Source organism: Apodemus sylvaticus, chromosome X (genome assembly GCF_947179515.1).
Source record: "Apodemus sylvaticus chromosome X, mApoSyl1.1, whole genome shotgun sequence".
Classification (NCBI taxonomy): domain Eukaryota; kingdom Metazoa; phylum Chordata; class Mammalia; order Rodentia; family Muridae; genus Apodemus; species Apodemus sylvaticus.
Window position 1 is genome coordinate 148721497 of NC_067495.1, and position 16255 is coordinate 148737751.

The 16255-nt window shown below is 38.0% G+C and overlaps 1 protein-coding gene across 1 annotated transcript in view; it reads right to left on the reverse strand.

Annotated features, from left to right (window-relative positions):
• The window catches only part of Gabra3 (gamma-aminobutyric acid type A receptor subunit alpha3), a 158555-nt gene that overhangs the window by 17442 nt on the left and 124858 nt on the right, over positions 1–16255 (reverse strand). Inside the window, exons 7-8 of the mRNA XM_052170752.1 lie at positions 7561–7713; positions 4117–4328 (exon numbers count right to left, since the gene is read on the reverse strand). Of these exons, the coding sequence (XP_052026712.1) occupies positions 4117–4328; positions 7561–7713 (365 nt within the window). The remainder of the gene's footprint in view (positions 1–4116; positions 4329–7560; positions 7714–16255) is intronic.

Sequence of the window (16255 nt, forward strand, 5' to 3'; positions counted from 1 at the left end):
TTTTGATGACTTTGGGTTGAAAGTCAATTTTATCCGATATTAAAATGGCTACTCCAGCTTGTTTCCTGAGACCATTTGCTTGTAAAATTGTCTTCCAGCCTTTTACTCTAAGGTAGTGTTTGTCTTTGACCCTAAGGTGTGTTTCCTGTAAGCAGCAAAATGTAGGGTCCTGTTTACGTATCCAGTCAGTTAGTCTGTGTCTTTTTATTGGGGCATTAAGTCCATTGATGTTAAGAGATATTAAGGAATAGTGATTGTTACTACCTATCATTTTTGACGTTATTTTTTAAATTTGATTGCTTAACTTCTTTTGGGTTTGATGAAAGATTACTATCTTGCTTTTTCCAGGATGAAGTTTCCCTCCTTGTATTGGTGTTGTCCTCCTATTATCCTTTGTAGGGCTGGGTTTGTGGATAGATATTGGGTAAACTTGGCTTTGTCATGAAATATCTTAGTTTCTCCATCTACGGTGATTGAGAGTTTTGCTGGATATAGTAGTTTTGGTTGGCATTTGTGTTCTCTTAGAGTCTGCATGAGATCTGCCCAGGACCTTCTAGCCTTCATAGTCTCAGGTGAAAAGTCTGCTGTGATTCTGATAGGTCTTCCTTTATATGTTACTTGGCCTTTTTCTCTTACTGCCTTTAATATTCTTTCTTTGTTTAGAACATTTGGTGTTTTGATTATTATGTGACGGGAAGTATTTCTGTTCTGGTCCAGTCTGTTTGGAGTTCTGTAGGCTTCTTGTAAATTCATGGGCATCTCTCTCTTTAGGTTAGGGAAGTTTTCTTCCATAATTTTATTGAAGATATTTGCTGGCCCTTTAAGTTGTGAATCTTCACTCTCATCTATGCCTATAATCCTCAGGTTTGGTCTTCTCATTGTGTCCTGGATTTCCTGGATATTTTGGGTTACAAGCTTTTTGCATTTTGCATTTTCTTTAACTGTTGAGTCCAGGGTTTCTATGGAATCTTCAGCATTTGAGATTCTTTCTCCTATCTCTTGTATTCTGTTGTTGATATTTGCATCTCTGTCCCCTGATTTCTTCCCAAGGCTTTCTATCTCCAAAGTTGTCTCCCTTTGAGTTTTCTTAGTTGTTTCTACTTCTGATTTTAGATCCTGGATGGTTTTGCTTAGCTCCTTCACTTTCTTGTTTGTGCTTTCCTATAATTCTGTAAGAGCTTTTTGTGTTTTATCTTAAAACAAAAGAATATCCCTTCTTCTCATCACCTCATGGTGCCTTCTCCAAAACTGACCATATAATTGGTCACAAAACAGACCTCAACAGATACAAGAAGGCTGAAATAATCTCATACATCCTATCAGATCATCATGGATTAAGGCTGATCTTTATAACAACAAAGACAATAGAAAGTCCACATACATGTGGAAGCTGAACAACACTCTATTCAATGAAAACTTGGTCAAGGCAGAGATAAAGAAATTAAAGAGATTTTAGAATTTAATCAAAATGAAGCCACAAAATACCCTAATGTATGGGACACAATGAAAGCAGTCTAAGGAGGAAAACTCATAGCTCTGAGTGCCTCCAAAAAGAAACTGGAGAGAGCACATACTAGCAGCTTGACAGAACACCAGAAGGCTCTAGAACAAAGAGAAGTAAATACACCCAGGAGGAGTAGACAGCAGGAAATAATCAAACTCAGGACTGATTTACATACATTTAACCAACCCTGAATTTCTTGGATAAAGCTTACCTGTACATGGCAGATAATCTTTTTTGAAATTATTTTAATTATGTGTATAAGGATTTTATTGATTTTTTTTTGCTTCAATACCTACATCTGAGACATTGTTCTATAATTTTGGTCTATAATGTACTATTTTTGGGTTGGAACTTTATTTGATTTTGGGTATCAGGGTAATAGTGGCTTCATAAGGAAATTTGTAAATGTGCCTTCCTTTCCTATTTTGCTGAAGGCCACACATCTAAGATTATTGGACAATACAAATTGGTCTTGAAAGGTTTAAACATACAACACACACACACAAAAAACAAATTGGGTGGATAGGTAAGGACAGGTAGATTTGGAAACCTAGGGAAAGAGGGTGAATGTTATCAAAACAGATTGCATGAAACTCTCAGATAACTAATAAAGATAACTAATAAAATCTACTATAAGGCCATGTAGTGCCCTTCACAAATGAAAACTATATTTACATGTAAATCAAATGTTTAATGATATGAGAAATGTCCAAGTACACTCTATTGCTGGATAACACCATTCAGTATAGTACTGATAATAGCAAGTAATTCCTATAACATCTTCGAGAGAGAATATGAACTACAAACTTAACCAGAAGTATAATTCAATAGAAAGACAAGTAATGGATATCTTGCACATACAAGAAAGTGGAAAATATAGTCCCAATAAGACCTTAAAATACTTCTAGATAACAACTTTTCTATAACTAAAAAATTAGTGGAAAATAGATATTTTGGCTTCTGAGAAAACACATTTAAATGTAAAAATATAAGTAAATATTGACAGTAATTATAGCTGCATAAAATGATGTAAATGTTATAAAACTTGACAAGGCCACACTATCACTAGTACAAAGTTGAGCAATGAATAGAAAAGAAAGTGTGGGAAGTAGGTTGGGTATATTAATTTCCTTGTGTTTTGTAGATGAGGTCATCATTCTTGGATCATAACCGACAAGTTGAGATGTACAAGAGTCAATGTATGGCAAGGATAAAAATGTAACAACTATAGAAAGTACAATAATAAAATAAACAAAAACCCTATATGAGAGTAGGTGAAGAAAATTAGAGAGTTTTTCTTCATTTACATCAAAGTTAAATTCTGTTTAAGTAAGCAATTAGTCTATTTCAAAGATTGGTAACTCAACATTTATTCTATGAAATACACCTTTTACTCCAGCTTAAGAAGGCTTCAGCACCATTTTTCTTATCTTTGATTCTTTGAAGAATAATTATTGGATTGTATTTCTAGTACTTTTTAGAATGCTACAATGTCCATTATGGTGGTTTGAATAAGAATGGTTCCTATAGTTTGTGTTTGAATACTTGGTCCATAGGGAGTGCCACTTGTAGGTAGTGTGGCCTTGTTGGAGTAGGTGTGGCTTTATTGGAGAAAGTGTTCTACTAGTGGTGGGCTTTAAGGTCTCAGAAGCTCAAGCCAGTTCACTTCCTGCTGCATACAGATGCAGAACACTTAGCTACTTCTCCAGCATATGTCTGCCTAACATGATGCCATTCCTCCCAACATGAAATCGTAGACTGAACCTCTGAACTGTAAGTCAGCTCCAATTAAATGTTTTTCTTTATAAATGTTGTAGTCATGGTGTCTCTTTACAGCATTAAAACACCTACTAAGACATACATTTAAATCTAGATACCCCAACTCATTCAAACCATTGAATGATTAATTCCTATTGATCCAGTGTTTTTATCTTGTCTCTGTTCTTTCTATTTAGCCAAACTCTCTCTTCAGCTTTCATTCTTATTCAGATAAGCTACAATATTCAATATGTGCATAACCTACTAAGGAGGCAAATGAGTAACTTTAATCAAACTAAATTATTTTAATATCAGAGTACCCACACACAGAAAAGTCAAATCAGTCTTCATGATTCCTGACAGGATTTATAGAGAAAGTAATGTTTTAGCTGGGTTTGGAAAAATGAGTAAGTCTTTACCAGGATGCAGGTGGAATGTGCACTTTAGGTAGAGAATACAAAATACACAAAGACTTGGAAGGAATGATGAACACTTCAGTTTTACTGGAATGTGAAAATATTCTGGAGAATGAGGGGTAGAAGTGGTCTTAGAGACTATGCTGTGGATGTAAATAAGACTCCAAGATTCTGGGTTTCTCCAGAGTACAGCAGCATCACATTTATATTTGATCCAACACCAGAAGACATAAGTCCTATGTGTTATTAGCTGTCTTTTAATTGTTCCTAGTTGAAGTCCAGATTGCCAAGAAGTACTCCAGTTGAGAATTGGATTGATGACCCCAGTGAATAGAGCATAGCCCTGCTGAGTTCCTGCGGGCTACAGGCTGTCCACTTCTGGTCCCAATACAGATCTCTCTGGAAGTGCTTCTCAGCCCTTACTTTGCTTCTACTCACCTTCATCTCCAGGGCCTCTGGTACCTTCTTGCCTTCCCAAGCCCAACTCCGCTTGGTAAAGTAGTTGACAGTAGCAAATTCAATCAGTGCAGAAAATACAAAGGCATAACAGACGGCTATGAACCAGTCCATGGCCGTCGCATATGCCACTTTAGGTAAAGAATTTCTGGCACTGATACTCAAGGTGGTCATGGTGAGAACAGTGGTGACACCTGAGGAGAGAAAAGTCAAGAGCCAGTTGCAACTGGAAGATACTGGCAATGTACTTGAAGCTTTCCTCTGAAAGGAAGTTCTTCATCTCACTCAGTAAGGGCCCTCAAGTTGTATTGTCTGTGGAGCAGCCTGTTGTACATTTCGGTAATAAACTTTTGCATTTTCTTTGCTTCAAGTAATGGCCTGTTTTTAAGTAAATTGTACAGAATATCAAGGCTAGATAGATCAACCTACCAAATATTTCATTCCATCCACCATTAGAATAAGATTCTTCAGTCTACTCTATAGCTGTTTGCTACTCTCTAATTAAGTACTTCTGCTGAAGAATAAGTAACCCATTTTGTTGTAATGGAGCTTCTAAATTACACTTTTCACCTAAATCTGTTTCCTCCAATGATTAGTCTATTGATGGATCTCAATGTTGTTTCTTTGACCCAATGGGAAGTGAAATTATACTCCTTCATTTCCAGGATAGGCCTGTAGAGACCCCAAAACAGTCTTTTCATCTCCAGAGTGATGAAGATCAGTGATTTCCTCATGCCCTCCTCTTGGTCATCTTTCTGCCAGTCCTGATAATTTTCTTTTGACAATCCTGAAACTAAGGCCATGATTCAGAGCATATGTCTAAGTTCAGTCTGGCTCCCACATCTCCTTTTTGTGATGTTCTGATAATGCAACAAATTAATATAGAATGTTTCAGTCGCCACTTCAAATTCTGGGTTTCTGAGCTTTCTGGGCAACAAAAACTATTCAAAAATATCTATTTTGTGAGCTTTGGTATAACCAGAGCTTCTTTGGTTGCCATGTACTTGTTTTTATATCTTGGAATTCCTATATTCTCTCTGTGCCTTCCTTATCCCAATCTGTATTAGATATCCTGGAACTTTCATATTCTCAAAGGCAATCAAATTTGAAGGAGAATTGATCACAATATCTTTCTGGTTGTTATAAAGCTGAGGAGGATCCCATATACAGTTACCAAACCCAGACACTATTGTGGGTGCTGACAAAGTGCTTGCTGACAGGAGCCTGATATGTCTCCTGAGAGGCTCTGCCAGTACTGACAAATACAGAGGTAGATGTTCTCAGCCAACCATTGGACTGAGTATGGGGTCCTCAATGGAGGAGCTAGAGAAAGGGTCCAAGGTGCTGAAGGGGTTTGAACAACATTATGAACCAACCAGTACCCGCCCCACTCTCCCAGGGATTAAACTAACAACCAAAGAGTACACATAGAGGGACCCATGGCTCCAGCTGCATATGTAGCAGAGGATGGCCTTGTCTGGCATTAATGGGAGGAGAGGCCCTTGGTCCAGTGAAGGCTCAATGCCCCAATGTAGGAAAATGTCGGGACAGGGAAGTGGAAGTTGGTAGGTTGGTGAGCAGGGGAGGGGGATGGGATAAGGGGTTTTTTGAAGGGGAAACCAGGAAAGGGGATAACATTTGAAATGTAAATAAAGAAAATATCTAATAAAAAGCTGAGAAGGATAGGTAATACGTGTATGGGTCAAGTAGGGCACAGAATGAAGAGACACTACAGAGTAAGGCAACCACAAGAATCACTGAGTCTATTAACACTACTGTGAGAGTAAGGCATAAGAGCGACCACCCCTGGTATCTCTTCTTTTGTCTTGGACCTTTAAATTCCTTACTTGCACATTTTCTGTATATATGACTAGATTGGAGAAGAATTTTCAACAAAGACCCTAAAGGTACACTTTAGCATAAACATAGCATCAAAGCTGAGTAGCAAAAACACATTGTAACCAATGTGAGTGTCAGCTACAATGTTAGTACTTATAAAAAAAAATAGACCTCACCAATCCTAATATACCAAGGAGTGTATGAGCCATGCATACTCATGACTCATGTATGAAGTTCTCAAATAAATTTAAAAGGGAAGTAGAGTTTTATGGGAGAAATAAGCTATCTCATTCATGGCTATGAACAAATGCACAGTCCAGATAAGCATCTATAGTAACTCTATTGTGTCATAAATGCTTCTGTGCCTTATCTCCATGGAGAGTTTTACTTAGCCTTTGGTGCTTAATTAGACCTATTACCTTACGGAGTGCTCTTAGCTGATCAGACTTGGAAGGGCTCCAATCAATCATTCCATACACTTCCTGGAGTATCTCAGTTTTTAAAAGGAGAACCAGTCAGATGGTGATTTTCTCTTAAGACTCCTCTAGAAAGTCCTTCTTCAATGACTAAGATAGAACTAGATGACCTCCTCATTTCCTATAAATATTTCTAGTATACTTACTTGTTAAGACGTATCTGTTCTACCAAACTACATGCATGATTAGGGGGAATTAACATGACTCCCCAGTCTTATAACACTCTTTCTCATAGGCTCTTTTATGTACCTAACATCTATGCCATCAATAGTTCTAGTTCTAGGCATATTTTTACCCTCTTTTGACTTCACAAGCACCAAGCATGCACACAATGTACATACATAAACACACACATACAGGAAAAAAACTCATACACATATAATAAATCTTTATATGAAAATGGGACCTTATAAGACCCAGTCTAAGAAGCCCTCCATGAAGCCCTCCATCATGAAATTCTTAGGCAAGTGGGTAGAACTAGAAAATACCATCCTGAGTAAGGCAACCCAATCACAAAAGAACACACATGGTATGTACTCACTGATAAGTGGATATTAGACCAGAAGCCTGGAATACCCAAGACATAGGTATACATATCACATGATGCCCAAGAAGAAGAAAGGAAAGGCCCCTGGTCCTCGAAAGTCTCAATGCAGCAGTGTAGGGGAATACCAGGACAGGGAAGTGAGAAGGGGTGGATTGGAGAACAGAGGGAGGGAAGAGGGCTTATGGGACTTTCGGGGAGGGGGGATCCAGGAAAGGGGGTATCATTGGAAATGTAAATAAAGAATATATTGAATAAAAAATAAAGTAATAAGATCCAGTCTACTTCTCTGATTTGAGGCTGGTTTTCCAATCTTAACTTTTTATATTCTCTGCACTAAGTTTGTATATTTTTTCACTGAAGACTCTATTTCTTCCTGGTTCCCAGGACAAAATGAGATAAGGAAGATTTGAGTAATTATACTACCTCAACATTTTTATCCTTGCTGCCTTGTTAGAAATTCAGTTGCTTGAAATCCCAACATCTGATGATGCCATTACTGCTACTTTTCTCCTATCTGCCTATGCAAGTGCCATGGTCCCCCATTCTCCATGAAGCAACACTTACCAAAGACTGTGCGGGCAGGGACGGATTCTCTGTTAAGCCAGAAAGACACTTGTGACAGAATGACAGTCATGATACATGGCAAGTAGGTCTGGATGACAAAGTAGCCAATTTTTCTCTTCAAATGAAAGTGGGTTGTCATGACGACATATTCTCCTGAACAGAGAATAAAATTAGGCAGCATAGACTTATACAAACACTGTTAAAGCAACTTGAGCCACAATTCTGTGATTCTCAGAGATACTCAATCTTATATTCAAGTTAAGATTTCCTAACACCTCCCTAACTCTTGAACTCTAAAGCAAAATTATGAAATAGTATTTTAGATGTGAAAAATACAGTAATAATATGCCATAACAACTTGCTGACAGCACGTCTGATAAGTTTATTTACATCATGTTTTCATTTAAATAATGGAGAAATAATGACATTTTATAAAGAAAACACATACTCAAATGGAGGGAGCTGGAGAACATCATACTAAGTGAGGTAACCCAGACTCAAAAGGTGAATCATGGTATGCACTCACTAATAAGTGGATATTAACCTAGAAAACTGGAATACCCAAAACATAATCCACACATCAAATGAGATACAAGAAGAAAGGAGGAGTGGCCCCTGGTTCTGGAAAGACTCAGTGAAACAGTATTCGGCAAAACCAGAACAGGGAAGTGGGAAGGGGTGGGTGGGAGAACAGGGGGAGGGAAGGGGGCTTATGGGACTTTCGGGGAGTGGGGGGCTAGAAAAGGGGAAATCATTTGAAATGTAAATAAAGATATATTGAATAAAAAAAAGAAAACATGTACTATATGATACCTACTCATGTAGAATTCATTAAACTATTTAATATTCACAATGGCCCTGTGAAGTAGGGACTCCTGTGGTCCTCATCTTACAGGACAAAAAACCTCAAACAACAAGGGTCCAAACACCTTGTACAGGTACCCAGCTAATAACTAATAGTGCCCAAAATTAAGCCCACATAGGTTAGTCTACAGTTTGTTTTTGTTAACACTATGCTTTGTTATTCTGCAGGCATTTCTTGATTAGAAACAAAGTATCAAAAGGGGCCTAAAGAGAAGGATCAGCTATAAAGAGCGTGCACAGGCTCCTGTGGAGGACTCTGGCTTAATTTCTAGCACCCACATCAGGCAACACCTGAAATTTCAGCTCCAAGAGAGCTCTTCTAGCCTCTGTGAGTACCTACATACATGTGCTGCACATCCAGACAAGCAGATGCTTTCATACATATGAATATTATAAATTGCTGAGATGTGACAAACAACATCCATACTAATATTTACTCTGCTAACATCAATCAGTAAATCTTTGCCTTCTGTATTTTTCAGTAGTATTTGATATAGGTGAACCCTGCATTTTCCATGAATAGCAGAGGCAGAGAACAGTATGCTGTATCCTTAATTCAAGCACCACTAAAGATTGCTAGTCATCTGTTGAAGCTGCTAACAGGCAAGGAATCAATTCTTCATCATCTCTAGAGAGTAATAATCCCAGAAATGCTTTGATTTCAGATTCTTAACCTCCAGATCTAAGAGGCAAAAAATTTAGTCTGTTTTAAGCTGACAAGGTGGTAATAGCTTGCTAACAGTAACATGGGGTTCCCAACTGCAGCTAGATCTAGATATTCATCCAGCTATTTGGCATAACTATTTGGGTTTTTAATAAACATCTTGACATTTTACTTCCTCTATTTTCTATTCTCCTCCAAGCTGAACTTGCCAACAAATAATCCCACCACAAATAAACTCACCTAGTGGCTGTAAGGTGTCTAAGACCAAATTTAAAATATTCAAAGTTCTTTCCATCATATTCTTCCTCTGTCTCTGTGTTGTTTGTGTATCTGATTTCCTTCTTCCTTCCTTCTCTTATTCTCCCTTCATGACCTGTATCCTCCTCATCTGTTAACTTTGCTTTACTATTTCCTGCTGATAAGGAGGTTAGGATTTATTTTTCCCAAAAGTTGGACTTTGATAAGCTTGACCATTTTCCCTTACCAATTTTAGTTTCATAATTCCTTTTTTTAAGGTATAAATGCATTTAATTACTATTTTCATTGAATCACATAGAACATAATTGATTATAACCATTTTCATATTGTTCAAAATCTTGATTTTTTTATTCGATATATTCTTTATTTATATTTCAAATGACTTCCCCTTTCCTGGATTCCCGCCTCAGTGAAACTCCCATAAGCCTCTTCCCTCCCCTTCTTCCACACTCCACCCCTTCCCACTTCCCTGTCCTGATATTCCCCTACACTGCTGCACTGAGCCTTTCCAGGACCAGGGGCCACTCCTTCCTTCTTCTTGGGCATCATTTGATATGTGAATTATGTCTTGGGAATTTCAAGCTTCTAGGCTAATATCTGCTTATCAATGAGTGCATTACATGAGTGTTCTTTTGAAACTGGGTTACCTCACTTAGGATGATATTCTCCAGTTCCATCCACTTGTCTAAGAATTTCATGAATTCATTGTTTCTAATGGCTGAATAGTACTCCATTGTGTATATATACCACATTTTCTGTATCCAATCCTCCATTGAGGGACATCTGGGTTCTTTCCAGCTGCTGGTTATTATAAATAGGGCTGCTATGAACATAGTGGAGCATGTATCCTTATTACATACTGGAGAATCCTCTGGGTATATGCCCAGGAGTGTTATAACAGGGTCCTCCAGAAGTATCAGTCCCAGTTTTCTGAGGAACTGCCAGACTGATTTCCAGAGTGGTTGTACCAGCTTGCAACCCCACCAGCAGTGGAGGAGTGTTCCTCTTACTCCACATCCTCTCCAGCACCTGTTTTCTCCTGAGTTTTTGATCTTAGCCATTCTGACTGGTGGGAGGTAGAATCTCAGGGATGTTTTGATTTGCATTTCCCTAATGACGAAGGATGTTGAACATTTCTTTAGGTGCTTCTCAGCCATTCGATATTCCTCAGGTAAAAATTCTTTGTTTAGCTCTGTACCCCATTTTTAATAGGGTTATTTGACTCTCTGGAGTCTACCTTCTTGAGTTCTTTGTATATCTTGGATATAAGCCCTCTGTTGGATGTAGTGTTGGTAAAGATCTTTTCCCAGTTTGTTGGTTGCCATTTAGTCCTTTTGACAATGTCCTTTGCCTTATAGAAACTTTGTAATTTTATGGGGTCCCATTTGTCAATTCTTGATATTAGAGCACAAGCAAATGGTGTTCTTCTGAGGAAATTTCCCCCTGTGCCCATGTCGTCAAGGGTCTTCCCCAGTTTCTTTTCTATTAGTTTCAGTGTGTCTGGTTTTATGTGGAGATCCTTGATCCACTTGGACTTGAGCTTAGTACAAAGAGATAAGAACTGTTCAATTTGCATTTTTTGCATGCTGACCTCCAGTTGAACCAACGCCATTTGTTGAAAAGGCTATCTTTTTCCACTGGATGGATGTAGCTTCCTTGTCAAAGATCAAGTGACCATAATTCTGTGGGTTTATTTCCAGGTCTTCAATTCTATTCCATTGATTTACTTGCCTGTCACTGTACCAATACCATGCAGTTTTTAACACAATTGCTCTGTAGTACTCCTTGAGGTTGGGGATACTGATCCCCCCCCCAAATTCTTTTACTGATGAGGATAGCTTTAGCTATCCTGGGTTTTTTGTTATTCCAGATGAATTTGAGTATTGCTCTTTCTAATTCTATGAAGAATTGAGTTGGGATTTTGATGGGGATTGCATTGAATCTGTAGATTGCTTTTGGCAAGATGGCCATTTTAACTATATTAATCCTGCCAATCCAAGAGCATGGAAGATTTTTCCATCTTCTGAGGTCTTCTTGGATTTCTTTTTTCAAAGACTTGAAGTTCCTGTCATATAGATCTTTCACATGTTTGGTTAGAGTCACACCAAGATACTTTATATTGTTTGTGGCTATTGTGAAGGGTGTCATTTCCGTAATTTCTTTCTCAGCCTGTTTATCCTTTGAATATAGGAAGGCTACTGATTTGCTTGAGTTAATTTTATATCCAGCCACTTTGCTGAAGTTGTTTATCAGCTGTAGGTGGAGTTATTTTGGATTGCTTAAGGATACTATCATATCATCTGCAAATAGTGATAGTTTGATTCCCTCCTTTCCAATTTATATCCCTTTGACCTCCTTGTATTGTCTAATTGCTCTGGCTAGAACTTCAAGTACTATATTGAATAAATATGGAGAGAGAAGGCAGCCTTGTCTAGTGCCTGATTTAAGTGGAATCGCTTCAAGTTTCTCTCCATTTAGTTTGATGTTGGCTACTGTTTTGCTGTATATTGCTTTTATTATGTTTAGGTATGGACCTTGAATTCCTGTTCTTTCCAAGACCTACAAAATGAAAGGATGCTAAATTTTATCAAATTCTTTTTCAGCATCTAATAAAATTACCATGTAGTTTTTTTTCTTTGAGTTTGTTTATGTAGTAGATTACATTGATGGATTTCCATATATTGAACCATCCCTGCATCCCTGCGATGAAGCCTACTTGATCATGGTGAATGATCATTTTGATGTGTTCTTGGATTCGGTTGGCAAGAATTTTATTGAGTATTTTTGCATTGATATTCATAAGGGAAACTGGTCTAAGGTTCTCTTTTTTGTTGGATCTTTGTGGGGTTTTGGTATCAGTGAAACTGTGCCATCATAGAACAAGTTCAGTAATGTTCCTTCTGGTTCTATTTTGTGGAATAGTTTGAACAGTATTGGTATTAGGTCTCCTTTGAATGTCTGATAGAATTCTGCACTAAAGCCATCTGTTCCCATGCTTTTTGTGGTTTGGAGACTGTCAATGACCACTTCTATTTCTTTAGGGGTTATAGGACTGTTTAGATGGTCTATCTGATCCTGATTAAATTTTGGTATTTGGTATCTATCTAGGAAATTGTCCATTTCATCCAGATTTTCCAGCTGTATTGAGTATAGGTTTTTGTAGTAGGATATGATATTTATTTTAATTTCCTCAGTTTCTGTTGTTATTTCTTCCTTTTCATTTCTGATTTTGTTAATTTGGATACTATCTCTGTGCCCTCTGGTTAGTCTGGCTAAAGGTTTATCTTGTTGATTTTCTCAAAGAACCAGCTCCTGCTTTTTTTGATTCTTTGTATAGTTCTTTTTGTTTCAACTCATTTGATTTAAGCCCTGAATTTGATGATTTCCAGACTTCTACTTCTCTTGGGTATATTAGATTCTTTTTGTTCTAGAGCTTTCAGGTGTGCTGTTAAACTGCTAGTGTATGCTCTCTCCAGTTTCTTTTCGGAGGCACTCAGAACTATGAGTTTTCCTCTTAACACTGCTTTCATTGTGGCCCATAAATTTGGGTATGTAGTGCCTTCATTTTTATTAAATTTTAAAAAGTCTTTGATTTCTTTCCTTATTTCTTCCTTGACCAAGTTATCATTGAGTAGAGCATTGTTCAGCTTCCATGTGTATGTGGGCTTTCTGTTGATTTCATTGCTATTGAAGAACATCCTTACTTCATAGTGATCTGATAGGAGGCATAGGATGAGTTCGATCTTCTTATATCTGTTGAGGTCTGTTTTGTGGCTAATTATGTGGTCAGTTTTGGGGAAGGTACCATGAGGTGCTGAGAAGAAGGTATATTCTTTTGATTTAGGATGAAATGTTCTATAGATATCTATTAAATCCATTTGGTCCAAAACTTCTGTTAGTTTCACTGTGACTGTTTAGTTTGTGTTTCCCTGATCTGTCCATTGAAGAGAGTGGGTGTTTAAGTTCCCCACAATTATTGTGTGGGGTGCAATGTGTGCTTTAAGCTTTAGTAAGGCCTCTTTTATGAATGTTGGTGCCCTTGTATTTGGGGCATAGATGCTCAGAATTGAAAGTTCTTCCTGGTAGATTTTTTCCTTTGAGGAGTATAAAGTGTCTTTTTGATGACTTTTGGTTGAAAGTCTGTTTTATCGGATATTAGAATGTCTACTCCAGCTTGTTTCCTGGGACCATTTGCTTGGAGAACTGTTTTCCAGCCTTTTACTCTGAGGTAGTATTTGTCTTTGACACTGATATGTGTTTCCTGTATGCAGCAAAATGTTGGGTTTTGTTTATGAATCCAGTCTGTTAGTCTATGTCTTTTTATTGGGGAATTGAATCTATTGATGTTAAGAGATATTAAGTAATAGGTGATTGTTGCTTCCTGCTATTTTTAATGTAATTTTTAATTTTGTGTGGTTATATTCTTTTGGATTTGTTGAAAGATTATTTTCTTGTTTTTTCTTGTGTGCAGTTTCCCTCCCTTTGTTTGTGTTTTCCATTCATTATCTTTTGAAGGGCTGGACTTGTGGAAAGATATTGTGTAAATTTGTTTTTGTCATGAAAAAACTTGGTTTCTCCATTTATGGTAATTGAGAGATTTGCTGGACATTGCAGTCTGGGTTGGCACTTGTCTTCCCATAGGGTCTGTATGACATCTGCCCAGGTTCTTCTGACTTTCATAGTCTCTGTTGAGAAATCTGGTGTAATTCTGATAGGTCTACCTTTATATGTTACTTGACATTTTTCTCTTACTGCTTGTTATACTCTTTCCTTGTTTAGTATATTTGGTGTTTTAATTATTATGTGATGGAATGAATTTCTTTTCTGGTCAAATCTATTTGGAGTTCTATAGGCTTCTTGTATGTTCATGGGCATCTCTTCAGGTTAGGGAAGTTCTCTTCTAAAATTTTGTTGAAGACAGTTACTGGCCCTTTAAGTTGGAAAACTTCACTCTCTTCTATACCTATAATGCTTAAGTTTGGTCTTCTCATTTTGTCCTGATTTCCTGGATAGTTTGGGTCAGGAGCTTTTTGCATTTTTCGTTTTCTTTGACTATTGTATCAGTGCTTTCTATAGTATCTTCTGCATCTGAGATTCTTTCTTCTATCTCTTGTATGCTATTGTTGATGCTTGGATTCATGACTCCTGACTTCTTTCCTAGGTTTTCTATGTCCCCTTTGAGTTGTCTCCCTTTGTGATTTCATTATTTTTTCTACCTCCTTCTTTAGATCCTGGATGTCTTTGTTTAATTCCTTCACCTGTTTTGTTGTGTTTTCCCTTAGTTCTTCAAGGGCTTCTCCCTGTTTACTTGTGTTCTCCTCTATTTCTTTAAGGGAGTTATTTATGTCCTTCTTGAAGCCCTCCATGATGCCCTCCATCAGCATTGTGACCTGTGATTTTAAATCGAAGTCTTGCTGTCCCGGTGTGTTGGTGTATCCAGGACTTGCTGTTGTGGGAGAATTGGGTACGGATGGTGCCATGTTGCCTTGATTTCTGTTAGCAATGTTCCCACGTTTGCCTTTTGCTGTCTGGTTATCTCTGGTGTTAGTTGGGCCTGCTGTCACTGGCTGGAGCTTGCCCCTCCTGTGTGCCTGCAGGCCTATCTCAGTAAACCTGGGTGACCTGCTTTCCCCTGGCACAAATTGCTGTGGTGCTGCAGAGTTCCTGGGTGCAGGTGGAATCCAGGTGGGGTGTGTCCCAAGTGAACCTCTACTCTGGTGATCCCTGCCTACCAATCTGTTACACAGTCACAGAAGCAAAGATGAAGGCCAAGACCCACTCTCTTATAGTTGTATTTGGGTATGTAGCTCTGTGACCCAGATCAACTCTGGATGCAGGCTGTGCTGGCTCTCTCCTCTGTGCTATCTGCTGGGTGTATAGCTGGCTTGCTGCACTGCTTGGAGATGGTGCACTGTGGCCAGGGATCCGGAGGTGGAAACTGGAAGGCTCTTGCCAGAGGCCTCTGGACAGGTTCCTCTTATCTGCAGGGCCGGTCTCACCTGTGCAGGCTGCCTCCTCCTTGCTGGCTACTCAGTGTATAGCTGGCTTCCTGACCTGCTTGGAGATGGTGTGCTGTGGCTGGGGGGTCTCATAATTCCTATCACACATTATCAAGCATATTCCCAATTCATATGAAATATCTAATATATAAAACATAATTATTTTATATATTAGATATTATTTTATATATTAGATATTATGTTATATATTATACAGATTTATATTATATATTATAATATATTTTTATATATCTATATATTAGATATCATTTTATATATTAGATATTATATCTAATATATAAAACATAATTAGTATTACTACATACTATTTAATATTCATGATTGTACTCCACGAACCTGAAAATGAGTACAAATGTACTTTTACTTATAAAATGTTTATCAAATCAACCATGTCTTTTGATTTGATAAACATTTTATAAGAATTATGAGACCCCCCAGCCACAGCACACCATCTCCAAGCAGGTCAGGAAGCCAGCTATACACTGAGTAGCCAGCAAGGAGGAGGCAGCCTGCACAGGTGAGACCGGCCCTGCAGATAAGAGGAACCTGTCCAGAGGCCTCTGGCAAGAGCCTTCCAGTTTCCACCTCCGGATCCCTGGCCACAGTGCACCATCTCCAAGCAGTGCAGCAATGGTTCTTCAAGTTTTTCTCTCCTTTCTTCATTCTTAGCTTTGTTTTCTCTGTTCCAAATGGAAACCATCTCCTTACTGAAAACTAAAGCTTTTTACTGTTTGAGGAGCCATCCCATATTTCTGCCTTTAAATCTTTTTTCAGATTATTTGTGTCCACTGGAAAAAGACAAGGGGAAAATGAAAGGCTGCTTTAACACATTCATAGATGTTAAGAAAATTAATCCATTGTATCAATTCACTGGTCAGTTCTTTTCAAA